This window comes from Oncorhynchus mykiss, chromosome 2, assembly GCF_057628025.1.
Source record: "Oncorhynchus mykiss isolate SJ-2025 chromosome 2, ASM5762802v1, whole genome shotgun sequence".
Classification (NCBI taxonomy): domain Eukaryota; kingdom Metazoa; phylum Chordata; class Actinopteri; order Salmoniformes; family Salmonidae; genus Oncorhynchus; species Oncorhynchus mykiss.
Window position 1 is genome coordinate 91,189,742 of NC_143023.1, and position 21,640 is coordinate 91,211,381.

General features: G+C 40.8%; 2 protein-coding genes across 4 annotated transcripts in view; one reads left to right on the forward strand and one right to left on the reverse strand.

Moving 5' to 3' along the window:
* cep290 (centrosomal protein 290) overlaps window positions 1-16,286 on the forward strand; it is a 58,732-nt gene extending 42,446 nt beyond the window's left edge. For 2 of the 3 annotated variants that reach the window (XM_036958919.2, XM_036958904.2), the window contains exons 39-53: window positions 16-237; window positions 534-674; window positions 5,494-5,639; window positions 5,922-6,077; window positions 6,283-6,385; window positions 8,436-8,558; window positions 8,782-8,868; window positions 9,910-10,074; window positions 10,241-10,363; window positions 10,459-10,628; window positions 12,595-12,736; window positions 13,104-13,177; window positions 13,489-13,583; window positions 13,784-13,842; window positions 13,971-16,286. In XM_036958919.2, coding sequence (XP_036814814.2) covers window positions 16-237; window positions 534-674; window positions 5,494-5,639; window positions 5,922-6,077; window positions 6,283-6,385; window positions 8,436-8,558; window positions 8,782-8,868; window positions 9,910-10,074; window positions 10,241-10,363; window positions 10,459-10,628; window positions 12,595-12,736; window positions 13,104-13,177; window positions 13,489-13,583; window positions 13,784-13,842; window positions 13,971-14,159 — 1,995 coding nt within the window. In that variant the 3' untranslated portion in view covers window positions 14,160-16,286. Of the gene's footprint in view, window positions 1-15; window positions 238-533; window positions 675-5,493; window positions 5,640-5,921; window positions 6,078-6,282; window positions 6,386-6,685; window positions 7,336-8,435; window positions 8,559-8,781; window positions 8,869-9,909; window positions 10,075-10,240; window positions 10,364-10,458; window positions 10,629-12,594; window positions 12,737-13,103; window positions 13,178-13,488; window positions 13,584-13,783; window positions 13,843-13,970 lie in introns of those variants that run through there. The other variant, XM_090212343.1, reaches the window with a different exon arrangement.
* On the reverse strand, window positions 16,037-21,148 carry rlig1 (RNA 5'-phosphate and 3'-OH ligase 1). Its single transcript, XM_021576729.3, has 6 exons — window positions 20,713-21,148; window positions 19,421-19,538; window positions 19,067-19,279; window positions 18,710-18,907; window positions 18,436-18,605; window positions 16,037-18,231 (listed from the first exon to the last, which is right to left on the reverse strand). The coding sequence occupies exons 1-6, from the start codon at window positions 20,800-20,802 to the stop codon at window positions 18,043-18,045; spliced, it is 978 nt and encodes a 325-aa protein (XP_021432404.1). The 5' UTR covers window positions 20,803-21,148; the 3' UTR covers window positions 16,037-18,042.
* Window positions 21,149-21,640: the final 492 nt, after the last annotated feature.

Below are 21,640 nucleotides of genomic sequence, written 5' to 3' on the forward strand. Positions count from 1 at the left end.
GGTTATTTCCATCAGGCTCGTGTGCAGGAGCTAAACGAAGAGCTCCAGGGGGCGAAGGAGGCTGTGAAGGCAGGGAGGGGGAGGGAGAATACCCTGAAGGAGGAGGTAGAGGGCCTGAACAAGGACCTCCAGAAGAGCCTGAAGACCCACAGCAAGCTGCAGGGGGAGAAGGAAGAGAGAGACGAGGAGATCCAGGAACTCAAACAGCGAATCAAGAGGCTCAACAGCGGACTGCAGGTCAGTGACACAGTCCGACTTGTTTCTGTGTCCAATCGGAAAGCTGGGGAGTAGGAATATGCTTATTTCATTATTATTATTATTATGTAATCCAATTGGATGGACAATAGTTGTGTAATTTATCAATTGATTGGGGGGTGACTCTGTTAGTGTGTTTGATTGATCATCTATTTGTGTTATCAATCTATGTAATTGTTTAAATTGTGTATGTGGGAGCGTGTCTGCATGTACGCATATGTCTGTGTCAAAAAAAAATGTCACTGTAAATGATTATGACTGTGTGTGTGTGTGTGCAGGGTCAATCTGAGCCTGAGGGAAAGGGGCCCACAGTAGAGGCACTGCAGAAGAAGATCCGTAAGTTGGAGTCGGAGCTGGAAAGGAGAAGTGTACCAGAGTCAACAACAGAAAGGAAAGGTCTTGGCCTAAAGGATGACAAGGTGAGTACATACTCTTTTACCCACTTCAGGTACAGTTGAAGTCGGAAGTTTACATACACCTTAGCCAAATACATTTAAACTCAGTTTTTCACAATTCCTAACATTTAGTCCTACTAAAAATGTCCTGTCTTAGGTCAGTTAGGATCACCACTTTATTTTAAGAATGTGTAATGTGAAATAATAGTAGAGAGAATTATTTATTTCAGCTTTAATTTCTTTCATCACATTCCCAGTGGGTCAGAAGTTTACGTACACTCAATCACTCAATTAGTATGTGGTAGCATAGCCTTTAAATTGTTTAACTTGGGTTAAATGTTTCGGGTAGCCTTCCGCAAGCTTCTCACAATAAATTGGATGAATTTTGGCCCATTCCTCCTAACAGAGCTGGTGTAACTGAGTCAGGTTTGTAGGCCTCCTTGCTTGCACACACTTTTTTTAGTTCTGCCCACAAATGTTTTATAGGTTTGATGTCAGGGCTTTGTGATGGCCACTCCAATACCTTGACTTTGTTGTTTTTAAGCCATTTTACAACATTGGAAGTATGCTTGGGGTGATTGTCCATTTGGAAGACCCATTTGCAACCAAGCTTTAACTTCCTGGCTGATGTCTTGAGATGTTGCTTCAATATATCCATGTAATTTTCAATCCTCATGATGCCATCTATTTTGTGAAGTGCACCAGTCCCTCCTGCAGCAAAGCACCCCAACCACATGATGCTGCCACCCCCGTGCTTCACGGTTGGGATGGTTTTCTTCGGCTTGCAAGCCTCCCCCCTTTTTTTCAAAACATAACAATGGTCATTATGGCCAAACAGTTCTATTTTTGTTTCATCAGACCAGAGGACATTTCTCCAAAAAGTACAATCTTTGTCCCCATGTGCAGTTGAAAACCGTAGTCTGGCTTTTTTAGGGCGGTTTTGGAGCAGCAGCCTTTCAGGTTATGTCGATATAGGACTCGTTTTACTGTGGATATAGATACTTTTGTACTTGTTTCCTCCACATCTTCACAGGGTCCTTTGCTGTTGTTCTGGGATTGATTTGCACTTTTCGCACCAAAGTACGTTCATCTCTAGGAGACAGAACGCGTCTCCTTCCTGAAAGGTATGACGGCTGCGTGGCCCCATGGTATTTATACTTGCGTACCATTGTTTGTACAGATGAACATGGTACCTTCACGTGTTTGGAAATTGCTCCCAAGGATGAACCAGACTTGTGAAGTTCTACAATTTTTTTCTGAGGTTTTGGCTGATTTCTTTTGATTTCCCCATGATGTCAAGCAAAGAGGCACTGAGTTTGAAGGTAGGTCTTGAAATACATCCACAGGTACACCTCCAATAGACTCAAATGATGTCAATAAGCCTATCAGAAGCTTCTAAATCCATGATATCATTTTCTGGAATTTTCCAAGCTGTTTAAAGGCACAGTCAACTTAGTGTATGTAAACTTCTGACTCACTGGAATTGTGATACAGTGAAATAATCTGTCTGTAAACAATTGTTGGAAAAATTACTTGTGTCATGAACAAAGTAGATGTCCTAACCGACTTGAGAAAACTATAGTTTGTTAACAAGAAATGTGTGGAGTGGATGAAAAACGAGTTTTAATGACTCCATTCTAAGTGTATGTAAACTTCCAACTTCAACTGTATATACTGTATTCTAGTCAAGGCTCATCCTCTATAACTACTACTGTACACAACTTTTCTATTCAAATACTGTCCATAATGTCAATACACACCTTCATATATGTACAGTATATATTTATATTCTGGACTCTGACATTGCTCATTCTAGCATTTCTATATTTCTTAATTCCTTTATATAAATGTTTTGGATATTTTTGTGTATTGTTAGGTAGTACTGCACTGAAACATAAGCATTTTGCTACACCCGCAGTAACATCTGCAAAATATGTGTACACGAACAATAACATTTGATTTGATTTGATATGGCAACTGCTCAGCATATGACAGTAAGGCGCTACAGAGGGTAATGCCCAGTACATCTTTGGGGACAAGCTTACTGACATCCAGGACTAGAGGTCGACCGACTATGATTTTTCAACGCCGATACCGATTATTGGAGGACCAAAAAAGCCGATACCGATTATTGGAGGACCAAAAAAGCCGATACCGATTATTGGAGGACCAAAAAAAGCCGATACCGATTATTGGAGGACCAAAAAAAGCCGATACCGATTATTGGAGGACCAAAAAAAGCCGATACCGATTATTGGAGGACCAAAAAAGCCGATACCGATTATTGGAGGACCAAAAAAGCCGATACCGATTAATTAATCGGACTATTTTTTTATTTGTAATAATGACAATTACAACAATACTTAATTAACACTTATTTTAACTTAATATATATATATTTACCTTTATTTAACTAGGCAAGTCAGTGAAGAACAAATTATTTTTGTACCTTGTCAGCTCGGGGGTTTGAACTTGCAACCTTCCGGTTACTAGTCCAACACTCTAACCACTAGGCTACGCTGCCGCCCCTAATACATCAATGAAATCAGTTTAGCCTCAAGTAAATAATGAAACATGTTCAATTTGGTTTAAATAATAAGTGTTGGAGAAGAAAGTAAAAGTGCAATATGTGCCATGTAAGAAAGCTAACATTTGAGTTCCTTGCTCAGAACATGAGAACATATGAAAGCTGGTGGTTCCTTTTAACATGAGGCTTCAATATTCCCAGGTAAGAAGATTTAGGTTGTAGTTATTATAGAAATTATAGGACTATTTCCCTCTATACCATTTGTATTTCATTAACCTTTGACTATTGGATGTTCTTATAGGCACTTTAGTATTGCCAGTGTAACAGTATAGCTTCCGTCCCTCTCCTCACTCGTCCCTGGGCTCGAACCAGCAATACAACGACAGTTAGCGTGCGCTATCTAGCTGGCCATTTCACTTCGGTTACACAAGCCTCATCTCGGTAGTTGATAGATTTGAAGTCATAAAAAGCGCAATGCTTGACGCACAACGAAGAGCTTCTGGCAAAACGCACGAAAGTGCTGTTTGAATGAATGTTTACGCGCCTGCTTCTGCTACCACCGCTCAGTCAGATACTTAGATACTTGTATGCTCAGTTAGATTATATGCAACGCAGGACACGCTAGATAATATCTAGTAATATCATCAACCATGTGTAGTTAACTAGTGATTGTGATTGATTGTTTTTTATAAGATACGTTTAATGCTAGCTAGCAACTTACCTTGGCTTACTGCATTCGTGTAACAGGCAGTCAGTCTCCTTGTGGAGTGCAACGAGAGAGAGCCAGGTCGTTATTGCGTTGGACTAGTTAACAGTAAGGTTGCAAGATTGGATCCCCCGAGCTGACAAGGTGAAAATCTGTCGTTCTGCCCCTGAACAAGGCAGTTAACCCACCGTTCCTAGGCCGTCATTAAAAATAAGAATGTGTTCTTAACTGACTTGCCTAGTTAAATAAAGGTATAAAAAAATAGATTAAAAAAATTGCGCCCTAAAATAACGATTTCCGATTCTTATGAAAACTTGAAATCGGCCCTAAATAATCGGCCATTCCGATTAATCAGTCGACCTCTATCCAGGACCTATATAGTAGGTGGTGTCAGAGGAAGGCCCAAAAAATTGTCAAAGACTCCAGTCACCCTAGTCATAGACTGTTCTCTGACAGTCCCCTCCCTTTGTTTTTACACTGCTGCTACTCACTGTTTATTATCATAGTCACTTTACAAATACTGTACCCCCGCACGTTGACTCGGTACCGGTACCCCCTGTATATAGCCTCCACATTGACTCGGTACTGGTACCCCCTGCATATAGCCTCCACATTGACTTGGTACCGGTACCCCCTGTATATAGCCTCCACATTGACTCGGTACTGGTACCCCCTGCATATAGCCTCCACATTGACTTGGTACTGGTACCCCCTATATAGAGCCTCCACATTGACTCCGTACTGGTACCCCCTGTATAGAGCCTCCACATTGACTCGGTACTGGTACCCCCTGTATAAAGCCTCCACATTGACTGTGTACTGGTACCCCCTGTATAGAGCCTCCACATTGACTCGGTACTGGTACCCCCTGTATAAACCTCCACATTGACTCTGTACTGGTACCTCCTGTATATAGCCTCCACATTAACTCTGTACTGGTACCCCCTGTATATAGCCCCTTCATTGACTCGGTACTGGTACCCCCTGCATATAGCCTCCACATTGACTTGGTACTGGTACCCCCTATATAGAGCCTCCACATTGACTCCGTACTGGTACCCCCTGTATAGAGCCTCCACATTAACTCGGTACTGGTACCCCCTGTATAAAGCCTCCACATTGACTGTGTACTGGTACCCCCTGTATAGAGCCTCCACATTGACTCGGTACTGGTACCCCCTGTATAAACCTCCACATTGACTCTGTACTGGTACCTCCTGTATATAGCCTCCACATTAACTCTGTACTGGTACCCCCTGTATATAGCCTCATTATTATTATGTACATTTATTGTGTACATTTTTGATTGATTAGATTTGTTTTACTTTAGTTGATTTAGTAAATATTTCAATAACTCTATTTCTTGAACTGCATTGTTGGTTAAGGACTTGTAAGAAAGAATTTCACAGTAAAGTTTACACCTGTATTCAGCGCATGTGTCAAATCAGATTTGATTTGATCCCTCCCTCCCTGTCCCACTGCATGTTGGCTCCATAGAGATCCTATAATTATATTCCTGTATTTCATGGACATTCACAAATACAAGGTATTTGAGTATTGAAAGGAACCTATGTGTGACATGCCTCATCATCACACTATCTATCCTGCAGACAAATAAAGAAGAAATAGTGCGGTGGGAGGAGGGCAAGAAGTGGCAGGCCAGGATGGAGAAAGTGAGGAACATTCTGAAGGAGAAGGAGAGGGAAACCGAGTCTGTCTCTAAGCAGCTGAGTACTCTCAAGGAGCTCTACGCCAGGTTAGAACCAAGACACTCATGGTGCAAGGGGTTTAGCCACACACCATAAGAAACATACACATCCCACACACTTCATGAAGACATACTAAGTACAGACATTTTGACTGACACACACGGACGCACATGCACACGGACAAGACCAACAAAAGGTTCACAGAATCACATGACCCTGCTTACTCATACACAATAGATATCGAACACTCACTCACTCCTTCACTCCAATACTCCTTAGCCATATGGTCTTACGTTGTGCCATGTCCCTGGTTGTCCCTCTGTGTTCAGACTGGAGCAGGAGAAGGCAGGTCTGCAGAGGAAACTGAAGGGTCGTGGTGTGACGGCAGATCAGGTGGTGGGGGTGAGGACACAGGAGTCTGAGAAAGAACTGGTTGAGCTGAAGAGGAGGAACGCTGAACTGGAGCAACAGATCCTCACCATAAAGTAGGTGTTTCAGACATTGTAAACTGTGCTGCTGTTGGTTTGTTTAATAGCAACTCTTTTTCTTTAGAAGCTCAAAATCATAGGGCTTTTTCTGGTGGACAAATAAGATGGTGGGAACACATCAACAGCACTATTATGTATTGTGTTTGCAGTATAACCAGACCAACCCTTGTAGGACTAACATTTTCCTCTCTGTCCATTCCAGACAGCAGCAGGCCCTACCCAGAGATTCTGCAATGGAGGACATGAACCTGAGGAACCACTACCTGGAGGACAGGCTTCACTCCCTGGAGAGCCAGAAGTCCTCTGTAAGACTACACACTGACTGACTCAAATATGATCTGAGACTGCACTACCTTTTACACACAAACACAACAAGACAGGAAAACATACTTAAACTGCCGGGCTTGACGTTGAACGTTTGTGAAAACTCACTCAGACACAACAGACAACCACTGTTTACAAATATTGCCAACTGTCTTTCATCTCACTATGTACGTATGTTTGCATTAATTTCACATTAAGTCATTAGGTTTCTACACTTTCTTTATTCTCTTTTCTACTTCTCTCTTTCACCCACTCCTCAATCCCATTCGATGCACGTGAAGGAGGGGAGAAGTTTGGTCTCCCCGTCCGTGTCCTTGAAAGAGCTTCGTTCGCTGACGTTTGATGTTGGTGACGTACATGAGAAAAAGAGGGTCCTGACCTTCTTAGCCAATGACAGTGTAGCCTGTCAGAGAGATGGCGCGTCAGCCCACAAGGAGGGGGCACTACACCCAAACCAAGAACAGAAAGAAACCCAGACAGTCTTTGATGGAACAAATGACTGTGTACCTGAGACCGAGCAGACAGAGAAACCAAGCAGGACAGAGCGTGGAGAACAGGAAAGAACAGATGAGACTGGAGAGGGAGGACATGAAGAACAGACTGAAGATACAGAAGAGAGAGATGGGGAAACAGAAGAGACTGACAGAGAGTCCAAGCAGGAGAACCTGGAAAAAAGTGGCGCAGAGTCAGAGAATGTCAATGAGGTGGCTGTTGCTGAACTAGTGGACATAACCACAGAGGAGAATCTCATTGTCAGACAGGATTCCACAAGTGACACTGTGCTGGATTTGAGTGTACCCAAACCATAGAAATAGAATGAATAGAACAGGCTTGGAACCTCTAACCCTGGCAATTTGACTGGTGAACTCATTGGTACACTCGCACTGGCTGCCTGGTATTGTGATGCAATAATTTCCATTGTAATATAGAATGTTCCTTCAAATTATGTTAACTGATGTGGCTCATGCAATATAATGGAATTTTTGTAATGTCAGTTGAGTATAATCAACATATTACAGCACATATTGATGAGTACACAATAGGAGCAAAGCAGGACGTTAAATAAAAAGTGCACCGTACACTTCCTTTTTTCTTCCATTATTTTTACTTCCTGCTTTGCTCCTATGGATACACTCGCAATGACCACAGTCCACCCATTATGCCATAGTTTACTTGAATGGGGACATTCTTTCTATTCATTATATTTCTGCGATCCAAACCTCCTAAATCCAGAATGAGCCATCAACCTCTGAGAGGCTTGAGTCAGCGAAACCTGCATCTGAGCAAGGAGAGGTGACAGCAGTCAAGTAGTGTGATGGATACAGATAATGCAGAGGATACAGGGGGAGACAGAGATGGAGGAGATGGAGACACAGAGGGAGGTGGATATGGAAATTAAGTGGGACAGTGGAGGAAACGTCAGGAAAGAAGAGGACTTCATAATGGAGGTCATCGCTGACCCCAGTGCTGACCTCATTGACGGCGAACCTGACAGTTTTGTCATCAAGGAACTCGACATTGACGATGTCACAGACAGGAAGCTCGAGTTTGTTTCGGAGAGTACCCGTGGTGCCGAGCTTGAGGTCATTACCAATGACATTGAGAAGATAAGACAAAAGCTCAAACCTATGTCTCCCAAAACTCATAAGGTACCAAAGGCTGCCCCTGGCTTCCACCCTGACAAGATGCTAGTGCAGTGTTTGAGCTAGCAGAAAGTGTGTAGTGTTTGGCTTGATAGGCTCCCAGTCTGTGTTTTATTTTTATTTTTTTACCTTTATTTTAACTAGGCATGTCAGTTAAGGACAAATTCTTATTTACAATGACGGCCTACCCCGGCCAAACCCTGTGTATAGTACCTCCTTCCAGTCCTAGGCGCTACGTTTTTGTATGTTAATCCATGTGGTCACCACCTTACACTTCCTTTCTTTGCTCCCTTCATCTCTTCCCTCTTCTCTCCTAATAAATTGTTATTTTTGTGCTTCGTCACATTCTGATTGCGTAAGCGTGACGGCTGTTATTTCTTTCTTCTAGACATCAGGCACCCCCTCGCAGAAAGAGTACGAGCTTCAGAGAGAGAACCTAAAGCTTTCCTCCGAGAAGCTGGAGCTCTGCTTTCAACTGGAACAGGCCAACAACGACCTACCCAGACTAAAGGTATGGTAGATACATTATGGGGGGGGGTTTGACTAAAAACATAGCTGTAGATCATTAGCTCCCTTTCAACTGGGGCCTTGAAGCCCAATAACTTAAGCCATGTTAAGCAACCGGTTAAGACCTCAGTGGATAGGTGGATTTTAAGACCTTTGGTCTGTTAATACCTGCCAGAGATGTTTGTTTTCCAGCTTATCCAATGATACCCTCTCTACTTTACTGATAGGACCAAGTTGCAGACCTCAAAGAGATGTACAACGTTCTGAAGAAGGAAAAGGCGGAGGTGGAGAAAAAACTGGGCCACGTCCGTGGGGTAGGTCAATCCTAGTCTTGTGCAGGGGTTAAAGTTCTCAGTCTCTGCAACAGATTTTAGTCATATGGATGACGCATTAGGTTTGAGTCTAAAATAATATTTTTTGTGGGGGGTTATTATTTAGGGTTAATATTTATATATATATTTTCAAATAACTGCCCATTTTTCTGGCCCGTAAACCCATTTTGACAAACAAATCAGTCATTAAAAAAAGGCTGTCCGTTAAATTTCAAAATCCTGATGTGGCTCTAGAGCCAAAAGGTTTGCCATGGAATTTTTTGACTGAAAAAGTTTAAATCATGGGATTTTTTTTGTGCTTTAATGCCTGCTTGTGTACGCTGGTGACTAGGTATCTACACTGAGTATACAAAACATTTAGAACAGCTGCTCTTTTTTTACATTTTATTTCACCTTTATTTAACCAGGTTGAGAACAAGTTCTCATTTACAACTGCGAGCTGGCCAAGATAAAGCAAAGCAGTTTGACACATACAACAACACAGAGTTACACATGGAGTAAACAAACATACAATCAATAATTGTATTTTCCATGACATAGACTGACCATGTAACTACTTAATGTATAACCTAGAGCAGGGGTTCTAAATCTTTGTTTCGTGACCCGCCAATTGAGGTGTCTTTTGATTCACGACCTACCATAAGGGTTAAGCGGTGAAAAAACATACATAGACCAAAGACTCTTTCCATGACACAGACTGACCAGGTGAATCCAGGTAAGAACTATGATCCTTTATTGATGTCTCTTGTTAAATCCACTTCAATCCGTGTAGAGATGAAGATGAGCAAGACAATATTAGGAAGGTGTTCTTAATGTTTTGTAAACTCAGTGTATACAGATGTCGTATTCCCATGTGGTCAGGCTGTAATTCTACTCTATCCACCTGTCTGTTTTCACTCTTGTTTTACTGACATGGCTCGTAGAGAGGTTCTCACTTTACAGTCAATTTAACCATCTAGTAACAGTGTATTATACAACAACTGGATCACACGACTGAATGAAACTCTTTCCTGTCCACTGTAGGCGGGTCGCAGCGGTAAAACTGTGCCAGAGTTGGAGAAGACCATCGGGCTGATGAAGAGGGTGGTGGATAGGGTGCAGAGGGAGAACGAGACGCTGAAGAAAACTCCAGCAGCACTGAGTCAGGAACAGCTCACAGCTCTGGAACGCAAGCATGAAAAACTCAAGGTGAACTCTAGTTGAACTACTTGTGTAATAGGGCATGAGTTGTCCTATTACATGTTTAACAACCAGTGGAGCTGTTATAGCCCTTCAAAACTGCTCGAAGGTTATGCTGTTCAAGTTCAAATGTTTTTAAGATGTATTTTGTCCTCTGGCTCTCCATCTTCTCTAGAATGATTACGAGAAGCTCAAGAGAAACACAGAAACACAGCTGAGCTCCAGACTAGAGACCAAAACCAAAGGAGTGGAGAAAATTGTGATGGAAAACGAACATTTACGGAAAGAGATTAAAAGGGTATGTGTTCCGCCCCGTCCCCTTCTCATGGGATGCATAATAGTTACAACATTTAGTCAAGTCTCAGGACTCATTTAAAAAAAAATGTGTTGCAGGAGACTGAGGCTACGGAGAGGCTGAGGATGGCCAAGACCAGTCTAGAGATGACCAATGAGAAGCTGGAGGCTGAGCTGGAGGAGGCCAGACAACAGCTAGTGGCAGCCCAGTCCAGGGTCATCCCTGAGGGGGTCGAAAGTAAGACCTGGAAGGCCACTGTGGTAACAAGGTGAGGGATCCGTTGAAATTAACGAAGTCAACCACTCAGTCCTCACTCCTGTTCTCATCTGACTAAAAGACACGAGTGAACTCACTAACCCTGTTTCTTGGACTGTAACTACTTAATGTATAAGCTAGAGCAGGGGTTCTAAAACTTTGTTTCGTGACCCGCCAATTGAGGTGTCTTTTGAGTCACGACCTACCATAAGGGTTAAGCGGTGAAAAAACATACATAGACCAAAGAATAAGTAAAAATATATATATAATCTTGGCAGCAGAAAATGTTGTAGTTAAGCTAATTTCCTGCAATTCTACACATTTTACCATGGTTAATGCTGTGTTTATGCTCAAACATTATAACAAAATCAATGGGGGCCTGATTGTCTAGTGTTTCTTTTGTTGATTGTAAGTTCTCCAAGATTATAGGCTATTATTTAAAAATATATACGCTACCTTTCAAAAGTTTGGGGTCACATAGAAATGTCCTTGTTTTTGAAAGAAAATCAAATTTTTTGGTCCATTAAAATAACATCAAATTGATCAGAAATACAGTGTAGACATTGTGAATGACTATTGTAGCTGGAAACGGCTGATTTTTTATGGAATATCTACATGGACGTACAGAGGCCCATTATCAACCACCATCACTCCTGTGTTCCAATGGCACGTTGTGTTAGCTAATCCAAGTTTATAATTTTAAAAGGCTAATTGATCATTAGAAAACCCTTTTGCAATTATGTTAGCACAGCTGAAAGCTGTTGTTATGATTAAAGAAGCCATAAAACTGGCCATCTTTAAACTATCTGGAGTATCAGCATTTGTGGGTTCGATTACAGGCTCAAAATGTCCAGAAACAAAGAACTTTCTTCTGAAACTCGTCAGTCTATTCTTGTTCTGAGAAATGAAGGCTATTCCATGCGAGAAATTGTCAAGAAACTGAAGATCTCGTACAACTCTGTGTACTACTCCCTTCACAGAACAGCGCCAACTGGCTCTAGCCAGAATATACAGAGTGGGAGGCCCCGGTGCACAACTGAGCAAGAGAACAAGTATATTAGAGTGTCTAGTTTGAGAAACAGATGCCTCACAAGTCCTCAACTGGAAGCTTCATTAAGTGCTACCCACAAAACACCAGTCTCAACGTCAACAGTGAAGAGGCGATTCAGGAATGCTGGCCTTCTAGGCAGAGTTCCTCTGTCCAGTGTCTGTGTTCTTTTGCTCATCTTAATATTTTATTTTTATTGGCCAGTCTGAGATATGTATTTTTCTTTGCAACTCTGCCTAGAAGACCAGCATCCCGGAGTCGCCTCTTCAATTTTCCGGATTGACTGGCCTTCGTATCTTAAAGTAATGATGGACTGTCATTTCTCTTTGCTTATTTGAGCTGTTCTTGCCATAATATGGACTTGATCTTTTACCAAATAGGGCTATATTCTGTATACCACCCCTACCTTGTCACACCACAACTGATTGGCTCAAACTCATTAAGAAGGAAAGAAATTCCACAAATTAAAAACAAAGCACACCTGTTAATTGAAATGCATTCCAGGTGACTACCTCATGAAGCTGGTTGAGAGACTGCCAAGAGTGTGCAAAGCTGTCATCAAGGCAAAGGGTGGCTACTTTGAAGAATTTAACACTTTTTTGGTTACTACATGATTCCATGTGTTATTTCATCGTTTTGATGTCTTCACTATTATTCCACAATGTACAAAATAAGAAAAACCCTGAAATGAAGTGTGTCCAAACTTTTGACTGGTACTGTTCAGAAAATTGCAATGCACAACAGTTTTTATCCCGCAACCTGCATGGACCCCTGCCACAACCTACAAGTGGGTCCCGACTGACAGTTTGGGAACCACTGACCTAAAGAACAAACATCTAGATCTGGTAGAATACCAAGCCAATGTAGACTACAGTGGGGTGTCTTGAAACTAGATAGCTGACTGAAAAGGGGTTGGTTTCCCTCCCTTCAGGATGTTTGAGAGTAAGATGAAAGCACTGGAGCAGGACATCAGCCAGAAGAACTCCAGTCTCTCAGAGGTCAGGCTGCAGCTGCGAGAGGCCAGTGAGAGGGAGGAGAAAGCACAGCGAGTCGCCAGCCAACTACAGGAGCAGGTAAGCGTAAGAGCTCCACACAGAGAAAAATTAAGAATCGCACAGTGATTTCACAGTCTACGCAATCAGAGCTATGTCGGATCTGTTGCGTAGACTGTGAAATCACTGTGCGATTCTTAATTTTTCTCAATGGTTGAGCCTCAAATGGCACCCTGTTCCCTATATAGTGCAATACTTTTAACCACGGCTCATAGGGCTCTGTTCAAAAGTAGTGTACTACATACAGAATAGAGTGCCATATATGATGTACTATTGTCGTTCTGGGCCAATCAAACCAGATTGTTTATATAAAGACAATGAAGTAGCATTCTAGTACTATGCTACATTATTTTCATGGTGGTGAAAACTGTTTTTGTTTGTTCTGAAGGTGAAGCTGTTAAACAACTTTCCCACCACAGCAAACACTGAGTCAGGCCTCGCCAAGGAGTTCCAGTCAACGAGGTGAATATATCCTATAGGCCAGCTCTTCAATGTAGACAAACTTGTGATACATCTAACCTGATTGCCTTTGCATACAATAGCATTACAAACATATGGTTCACACATAGCTAACATGGGAATGCGTAATCAAAATGTGTTAGCTATGTGTGAACCATATGTTAATGTAAAACCAAAGTGAAGGAAATTGAAAACAGCATTTATGTTTGTAATATCCATTACTACTCCAACGGGTCAAATTTGGTGATGAAAATTATACATTTGATTTGCCATCCATTAGTCACACAGGAATGTCTATCCCATTTTGTCTTTAGATTGACCAATAACCAGCTTGAGAGGGAGAAGGAAGAGCTGGTACAGAAGTGTAGTGACTACACTAAGAAGTATGAGACAACCTCTGCTAGGCCAGGTGAGACATGTAAAAGCAAAGTGGTCCTGTTTGACAACTTTCCACTTCAAGGTGGAAGATGTGCATTATTGATGTGTTCATGCATGTTCTGTGACGTCAAACAAAACATGTACTGTTCAGGAATGATGCAGAACCTAAACAGGCGCAGTAACGAACTAGCACAACTTGCACATCAACAAGTGTCATGTTTTTGTCGTCAGGGTATGAGGAGCTACAAGCCCTGCTGAAGGCCACTGGAGAGGAAAAAAAACACTTGCAGGTATTGTGACTTCTCCGATCTATTACCTCATCTATTTGGGTTGTTTTGAGTGTAGAAAAGTAAAAACATTAAAACAAATTGTATCTATTCCTCTGTGAACATATTTTTGATTACCTTCCCGATTCCAGGCCGAAGTAAAAAAGATGAAGATGGAACTGGAGAACTTTGACCCGACATTCTTTGAGGAGATTGAGGATCTAAAGTTTAATTACAATCTGGAGGTGAAGAAGAACATTGTTCTGGAGGAGCAACTGAAGAAAGTGTGTGAACAGTTTGGTGTAGCAGCTGCAGATATCCCTGATGTGTCCATCAGCTAACACAGGATGGATATTGTGCCTTTTAAACCATTAAATGTCTTAAATATATAGTATTTATATGGTTTTAATGTGAATGTCGTCTAGAAGATGAATGTAATTGTGTTTCTCCTCCTAAGGCAGTTTTGTTCAGACAATGTAGCAGGGATTTTACATGTCAAACAGTTTTGTACATTTGTATACAGTGCCTTCAGAAAATATTCATACCCCTTATTCCACATTTTGTTGTGTTACAGCCTGAATGTATTTTATTTATGTTGATCCATCTACACACAATTCACCATAATGACAAAATGAAAACGTGCTTTTAGAAATGTATTGGAAATGAAGTACATATATCTAATTTGCATAAGGATTCACACCCCTGAGTCAATCAATCAATACATGTTAGAATCACCTTTGGCAGTGATTACAGCTGTGAGTTTTTCTGCGTACTTCTCTAAGAGCTTTGCACACCTGGATTGTACAATATTTGCACATTATTGTTTTTACAATTCTTCAAACTCTGTCAAGTTGGTTGTTGATCATTGCTATAGACAATTTCAAGTCTTGCCATACATTTTCAAGCTGATTTAAGTCAAAAATGTAACTAGGCCACTCAGGAACATTCAATGCCTTGAAAAGCAACTCCAATGTAAATTTAGCCTTGTGTTTTAGATTGTCCTGCTGAAAGGTGAATTTGTCTCCCAGTGTGTTGGAAAGCAGACTGAATCAGGGTTTCCTCTAGGATTCTGCATGTGCTTAGCTCTATTCTGTTTATTTTTATCATAAGAAACTCCCTAGGCCTTGCCAATGACAAGCATACCCATAACATGATGCAGCCACCACCATGATTGAAAATATAAAGAGTGGTACTCAGTGATGTTGGATTTGCCCACAAAGCTTTGTATTCAGGACATAAAGTTCATTTCTTTGCCACATTTATTTTGCAGTTTTACTTTAGTGCCTTATTACGAACAGGTTTTGCATGTTTTGGAATATTTTTATTCTGTACAGGCTTTCTTCTTTTCACTCTGTCATTTGGGTTAGTATTGTGGAGTAACTACAATGTTGTTGATCCATCCTCAATTTTCTCCTATCACAACTGTTTTAAAGTCATGGTGAAATCCCTGAGCAGGTTTCCTTCCTCTCTGGCAACTTAGTTAGGAAGGATCCCTGTATCTTTGTAGTGACTGGGTGTATTGATACACCATCCAAAGTGTAATTAATAACTTCACCATGCTCAAAGGGATATTCAACGTCTGCTTTTTTATTTTTTACCCATCAATAGGTGCCTTTTTTTCCCGGTTGAATCTGTGTTTGAAATTCACTGTTCAATGTCATTGCTGGGGGGTGCTAGAAAGTTAGCTGTCAGAAATATTACAACTTAAACTTGCTTTAATTACATCTGTCTGCATATTTCAAGACATGCCATATGGGGGTATTGTGAGATACACAATGTGCTGGACGATTATTTTCTCATTTTTTATTAAAGGCTTGGAAGTAAATCAATCCGCCATCATTGACACAATGGACAAATCTAATTATATATTATTGAAATAGCATGGGTGACTGAGAAGAACAAATTGGTGCAATTTAGGCCCAGGTGGCAAGTGATGATGCAGGCACTGGGAATGGGTGTGTGAGCATGCATGTCTGGGCAGAAGAGATTTGGTTACTGTTTGTATGTAAATACGTTTGTTTTGTTTTGGAGGAGAGAAAAGGGACAAATAAAATATTTTAAAATTTAAATTAACTTCTCAACTAAGGGACATTACAGATAATTATACCTGTGGGGTACCGAGATGAGGTAGTAAATCAAAAATCATGTTATAAAAAAAATCTATTCAACTTTTGAAAACATTAACTTTTTTTCCATAACAAAGTGGTTGAATACTTAAGACATTTCAGCTTTTCTTTTTTAATTTAAAAACATAATTCCACTTGGACATTGAGGTATTGTGTGGAGGCCAGTGACACAACATCTCAATTTAATACATTTTAAATTCAGGCTGCAACACAACAAAATGTGTAAAAAGTTAAGGGGTGTGAATACTTTCTGAAGGCACAGTATGTTGGCTAGATTGTGTTTGATACGTTTTCTATTGCGTTACTTCTATCAATAAAGTAGATTTAATGTGCATATGTGTACATCAGTGGCCAAACTGTGCTTTTAATTTAAGGGCAAAAACCATTTGGAATAGCTTTTGAAATAGATATTTGGTCAAAATATATGTACATTTACATGATACTTAGGCTGCACATATTCAATATATTTACAGGCTTTTTATTGGGCAGGTTCGTTCATATTGGAAGACATATAGCCAGGTTAAACCAGATTGAACACTGCACTCACCATTGTGACTGGTGACCCCACTATTTAGTCTGGTTCAACCATACTAATGGTAATACAGTATGGAAGCTTACAGTCCTGGAGCAAGGCCCCTAAATCTGGACCGTCAGGCTCTCTTGTGGTGACGACATCTCAGTGATTTCTTAAGGTCTGTCCCTCGAGTTAGAACATGTGTGATAGTAGTACAGCAATGGTAGCTTTCTCTGCGTTCCATCAGAGACATTCTTAAGAGTGTTCAGGACCATCACAGGATTCACGCATGAACCCCACATAATTTTTTCCCCCAACATGGCCGCCAAACAACTAAAAAGGGTCTTATTGGATAAATGTTGCATTACCATACCTGTATGAAAAAAATGATATTATTCCCAATATCTTGAAATGTTCTTAGTGATGTAGAATACACAACCAAATTAGCCAGGTGTGCTATAACATATAACAATGTTAAATGACTTGACATAATTGTGGTTAGAATATGCCCAAGAAGCTGTTATGATCAGTAATTGCTATATTTAATCTTCAAACATGGATATGTACATGTGAATAGACATGGATGTGAGCTGATGAAAATTATATTAACTGTTTTCATTAACAGAGGACTGCATACATTACAATGTAAAATTCCATAGGAATGCCAATACGTTTTAACCTAATATCTGGATGATGAGAGCAGCAAACCATTACACATAGTTAGTCTAAATCAAGATGTATTCTAATACAATTATATTCCATACAGGTATGGTAATGCAAAATGTATCCGATAACACCCAATTGAGTTGTTTGGCGGCCATATTGGAAAAAGGCTTCAGTGAGGTTAATGCTGTAGTGGCCCTGTATCTACAAATATGTTTTAAACCCTGTTCTAGCTGAGCGTGTGAAATGTGGTGTTCCTATCACCGAAGATACAATCCAAAGGCGTAGCTGCCCCATTACATGTAATTCAATGGTTAAGCTTAAAATGTTCTAATGTCAACGGCACAATATGGGTGATTTTATTTTTACAATAGTTGTAGCTAGCGCATTCAAAGTAGGTAATATTATATATCATTTGAAATGTAATTTCATGACTTGTTAAACAAAGTTTTAAATGTATGCGGATTTCCTTTTTAAAGCAATTTATACAGGTCCATCTAATATGTACCATAGAGGTCAAAGTTCTGTTGACCTGAACATTGCGAGAATGTATCTGATGGATAGCTGTGAATCTAAGCTTTCTAATGCTATATGATTACAGGGTATACGTGAGCAATAACTTGTTGTATACTGACATTGTCTGTCATAGGGTAAAATCCCTATGGGAAAAATTAATGGGATGGAGGGATGAATGAAAGTGATAACACAGAAAGCTGCCATTGCTGCACTGCCATCTCACATTTCCAACTCTAAGGACATAGACCTTCACATAATCACTATGAGACATTATTACCCCAAGTGAGCCTGACCGACCCATGAATTATTACAAACAGGAATGTTTCTTAAGACTCCGGGCAGCTCCTGGTGGATTTAGGGATAAAGGTCTTCTGACCTAAATAGGACTTCCTGGTTAAATAAAGGTTAAGGGTCAAACTGGATGTCCTGCAGTCTGCTGAAGCGATGTCCGTTTAACTGGGATAGAGATGTAAACAAGTCCTTGCTGGTGATGTCATACTCTCGTATGGTCCCGTCGACGTGGACGACCACAGGCCGAGCGTTCAGGATGGTGTCGCCATCCGGCCATCTCAGCCCCAGGTGATGACGATGGAGCTACAGCCAAACAAACAAACACTGGTTTTACCACTTAAATGTCAAAGCTTCTGACCTAGAGGTAACAAAATAACACACTTTTCATAATTTCATTATGATGTGACGAAAGAAAACTAACAAAGAAAATCTGAAGACATACCACAGTCCAAGTCTCAATTTAATTGCATAATAGGAGGAGCCTCTGATGGGTTCTAGAGCGCTTACCTTGACCAGTGTCCCGTCATTACAGTGCCAGACAATGCCCTCAACACGGCCCTCCTGGCTGTCCTGGAACCAGGAACACAACTGCTGGTAGTCCACCGGGGGAGGGTTCCTGATGTGTACACTCCCATGGGCAACCAGGACGTGGACAGGCTGCTTTTTACTTCCCAACCCTGTCAGAAACGACACAATATTTAGATGATCTTGCTAAAAGGCCACGTTCAGAAGTGCATGTATACATGTACAGTGGAGGACTTGGACTGTATGTCACATTTACCATATGGGTTCCCATTGACGTTGGTTCCAATAAGCTCCAGGGTTTGCTCCAGGAGATCAGCCAGTGGTACCATGGTGATCTCTAGCAGGTCTTCATTCTCAGCACTGGGCCTCAGAACCAGCGCTACACCAGCATCATAGTCCACAACAGACGAGTGCCAACAGTACTGCTTGTTGTCTTTCTCCACTGGAACCCAACCTAAACATACATTGAAAAAGTACAATCAGTATTTTAGTTTCCATATAAAGGACATACTGTTTGTAAATAGAAAATAGTGAAAAGCGAGTGACAGGCCTTTTAGTTAATCAGTGTCCGGGAAACCAGCTCGAGGAGTGTGTCCATATATTAGTGTCCCACCTGGGATGTGTCCGTGGTCATCTGGTACAGGCTGTCCATTGTGGTGCTGAACTCTGTGTGCCGGGACCCAAGACTCTGGAACCGTCTTAAAGTCTTCTTTCACATTCCAGGTGAAACCTTTGTAACTTTTGTGGGAATACTGATGCTTCTTGAACCTCTTGTCTGCCTGCTTGGTGGGCTTCCGATCTAGTCGAGCCCAGAGGTATGATTGCCCTGGAAAAGAAAGAAACCATTTACAGTGTAGACATTTCATTGAGGGAGCTTCATTTTTTCCATAACGAGGGCATAAAGGCCCAGGTGTGTGGACTGCAATGTTAATTTATGCAGTGTTAATTTATGCAGTTCAACGCTCACCTTTATAAATTGAAACATAGCAGCAGGTGCCATCCAGCTTTTCTGTGGCAAGTGCACAGTCAATATTCGATTCCAGTGCTATAGGGTTCACATTTTCAGTGGCTACAACCTGAAATTGCTGTTAGAAAAAAAGATAACAAAGAGGGACATGTCATTACAGCGAAGATTTCCTGCATAGTAGGTGCAACTGACTGTCTTTTTTTAGCAGCTACCGGTAAATCAAAGTTGCTAAAAAATATATATATCAATCATAACCTAAAAACTATGGTCATATTTTGTTGTATTATGCAATATCAATTGAAATGTGTTTGTTGTCATAGAATATACATGAAGATATGTGCATCTTATGGTGTTTTCACATATATTCCTCTAACTCTGGGGTAAAAAAGGAAAATAACTGTTCTCTTTGTATTCACACTTCCCTTGCCTTTGAATGAGGACTCAGCTCTTGCCAGTTCCTTTCACCTATTTTGTGATTTGAGTTCTCCTTGCCTTCACATTGCTATGTTTAGAAAGTTACCAAGATATTTTTCTAACAATCCACTCTGGGTTTTTACCTTGTGCAAGACAAGCCATTCTATCAGAATGTGTTATCAGACAGCTAGATATACTAACTTACATTTTGGAGGTTAATAGATTGCATTTAGTTAAAAGATGAGAGAATACATTGTAATCAGAAGATACTATGAACATGTAAATATAATTGGTAACAGAATAAATAGCCGTTTATTCTGTAACACCGTTTCCCCTGCCATAACCCCTCATATTGGTGCCACAAAAGAGAGAAGATGGTGAAATCACCCTTACATTGGACACATTTCAAGAGCTCAACTGGGCCGCGTTCAGCAGGACAACGTTGATAGAAATGTATGATGTAGCTAGAGCAAACATATCTTTGGTATATATAATATTAAATCACGTCAGCTTTAGTCATGGCATTTCTATCTGCAACGTTCCACGTTTTCGTACTAAACATGGCTCTGGTTTTCATTCAATGGGGTAACATTAGACTGCATCACTAACCAATAAACTGCTGCTGTGTTGACGTATTAGCTAGTTAGCATTAGCTTAGTATCCACCTAACTATTGTGCAGAGTAAGAATCATAACAAAACGTAGCTATTAGGACAACAAATACAACATTAATCTTCAAAACCATTAATATATACAGTAGTATTTAGGATATATTCCAACTGTTAATTTGAGTTATTTTACCTGTTATTTCACCTAACTAGTTTGCAACGCACGTTAGCGATCTAACGTTAGCTGCTAACTGCAGTAATTCATACTCACTTGACATTCGCGTTTTCTGGATTGTTCCTCTTTCACCTCAGTCAAAAACACACAAGATATCTTTTGCTGCACAGAACCGAAACGTCGCATTATGGCAGACTTCCGTTAATACGGAATAATTCAGATCAAAGAGAGAAGTAATGTTCTGCCTCGAACTCGTTATTTTCCGGGTATAGTAACCACTAGATATTATTGAGCATGCGCAAAGCCAAAATCGACAGTAGGAACACCGTGTTGTGTTTATTATGGATCCCCATTAGCTGCTGCTACTCTTCCTGCGGTCCAGTAAAATTAAGGCAGTTTATACATTACATTACAATACATTCACAATGTCTCTTCTCCACCGGTACCACATATCTAATAGTACAAAATCCACGTGTACATGTGTGTATGCATGTGTCTGTGCCTATGTTTGTGTTGCTGCTTCACAGTCCCCGCTGTTCCATAAGGTGTATTTGTATCTGCTTTTCTGCTTTTTTAATCAAATTTTACTGCTTGCTTCAGTTACTTGATGTGGAATAGAGTTCCATGTAGTCATGGCTCTATATAGTACTGTGCGCCTCCCAAAGTCTGTTCTGGACTTGGGGACTGTGAAGAGACCTCTTGTGGCATGTCTTGTGGCGTATGCATGGGTTTCTGAGCTGTGTGCCAGTAGTTCAAACAGACAGCTACAACTCGGTGCATTCAACATGTCAATACCTCTCGTAAATACAAGTAGTGATGAAGTCAATCTCTCCTCCACTTTTAGCCAGGAGAGACTGACATGCATATTATTAATATTATTAATATTAGCTCTCTGTGTACATCCAAGGACCAGCCATGCTGCCCTGTTACGAGCCAATTGCAATTTTCCTTAGTCCCTTTTTGTTGCACCTGACCACATGACTGAACAATAGTCCAGGTGTGACAAAACTAGAGCCTGTAGGAC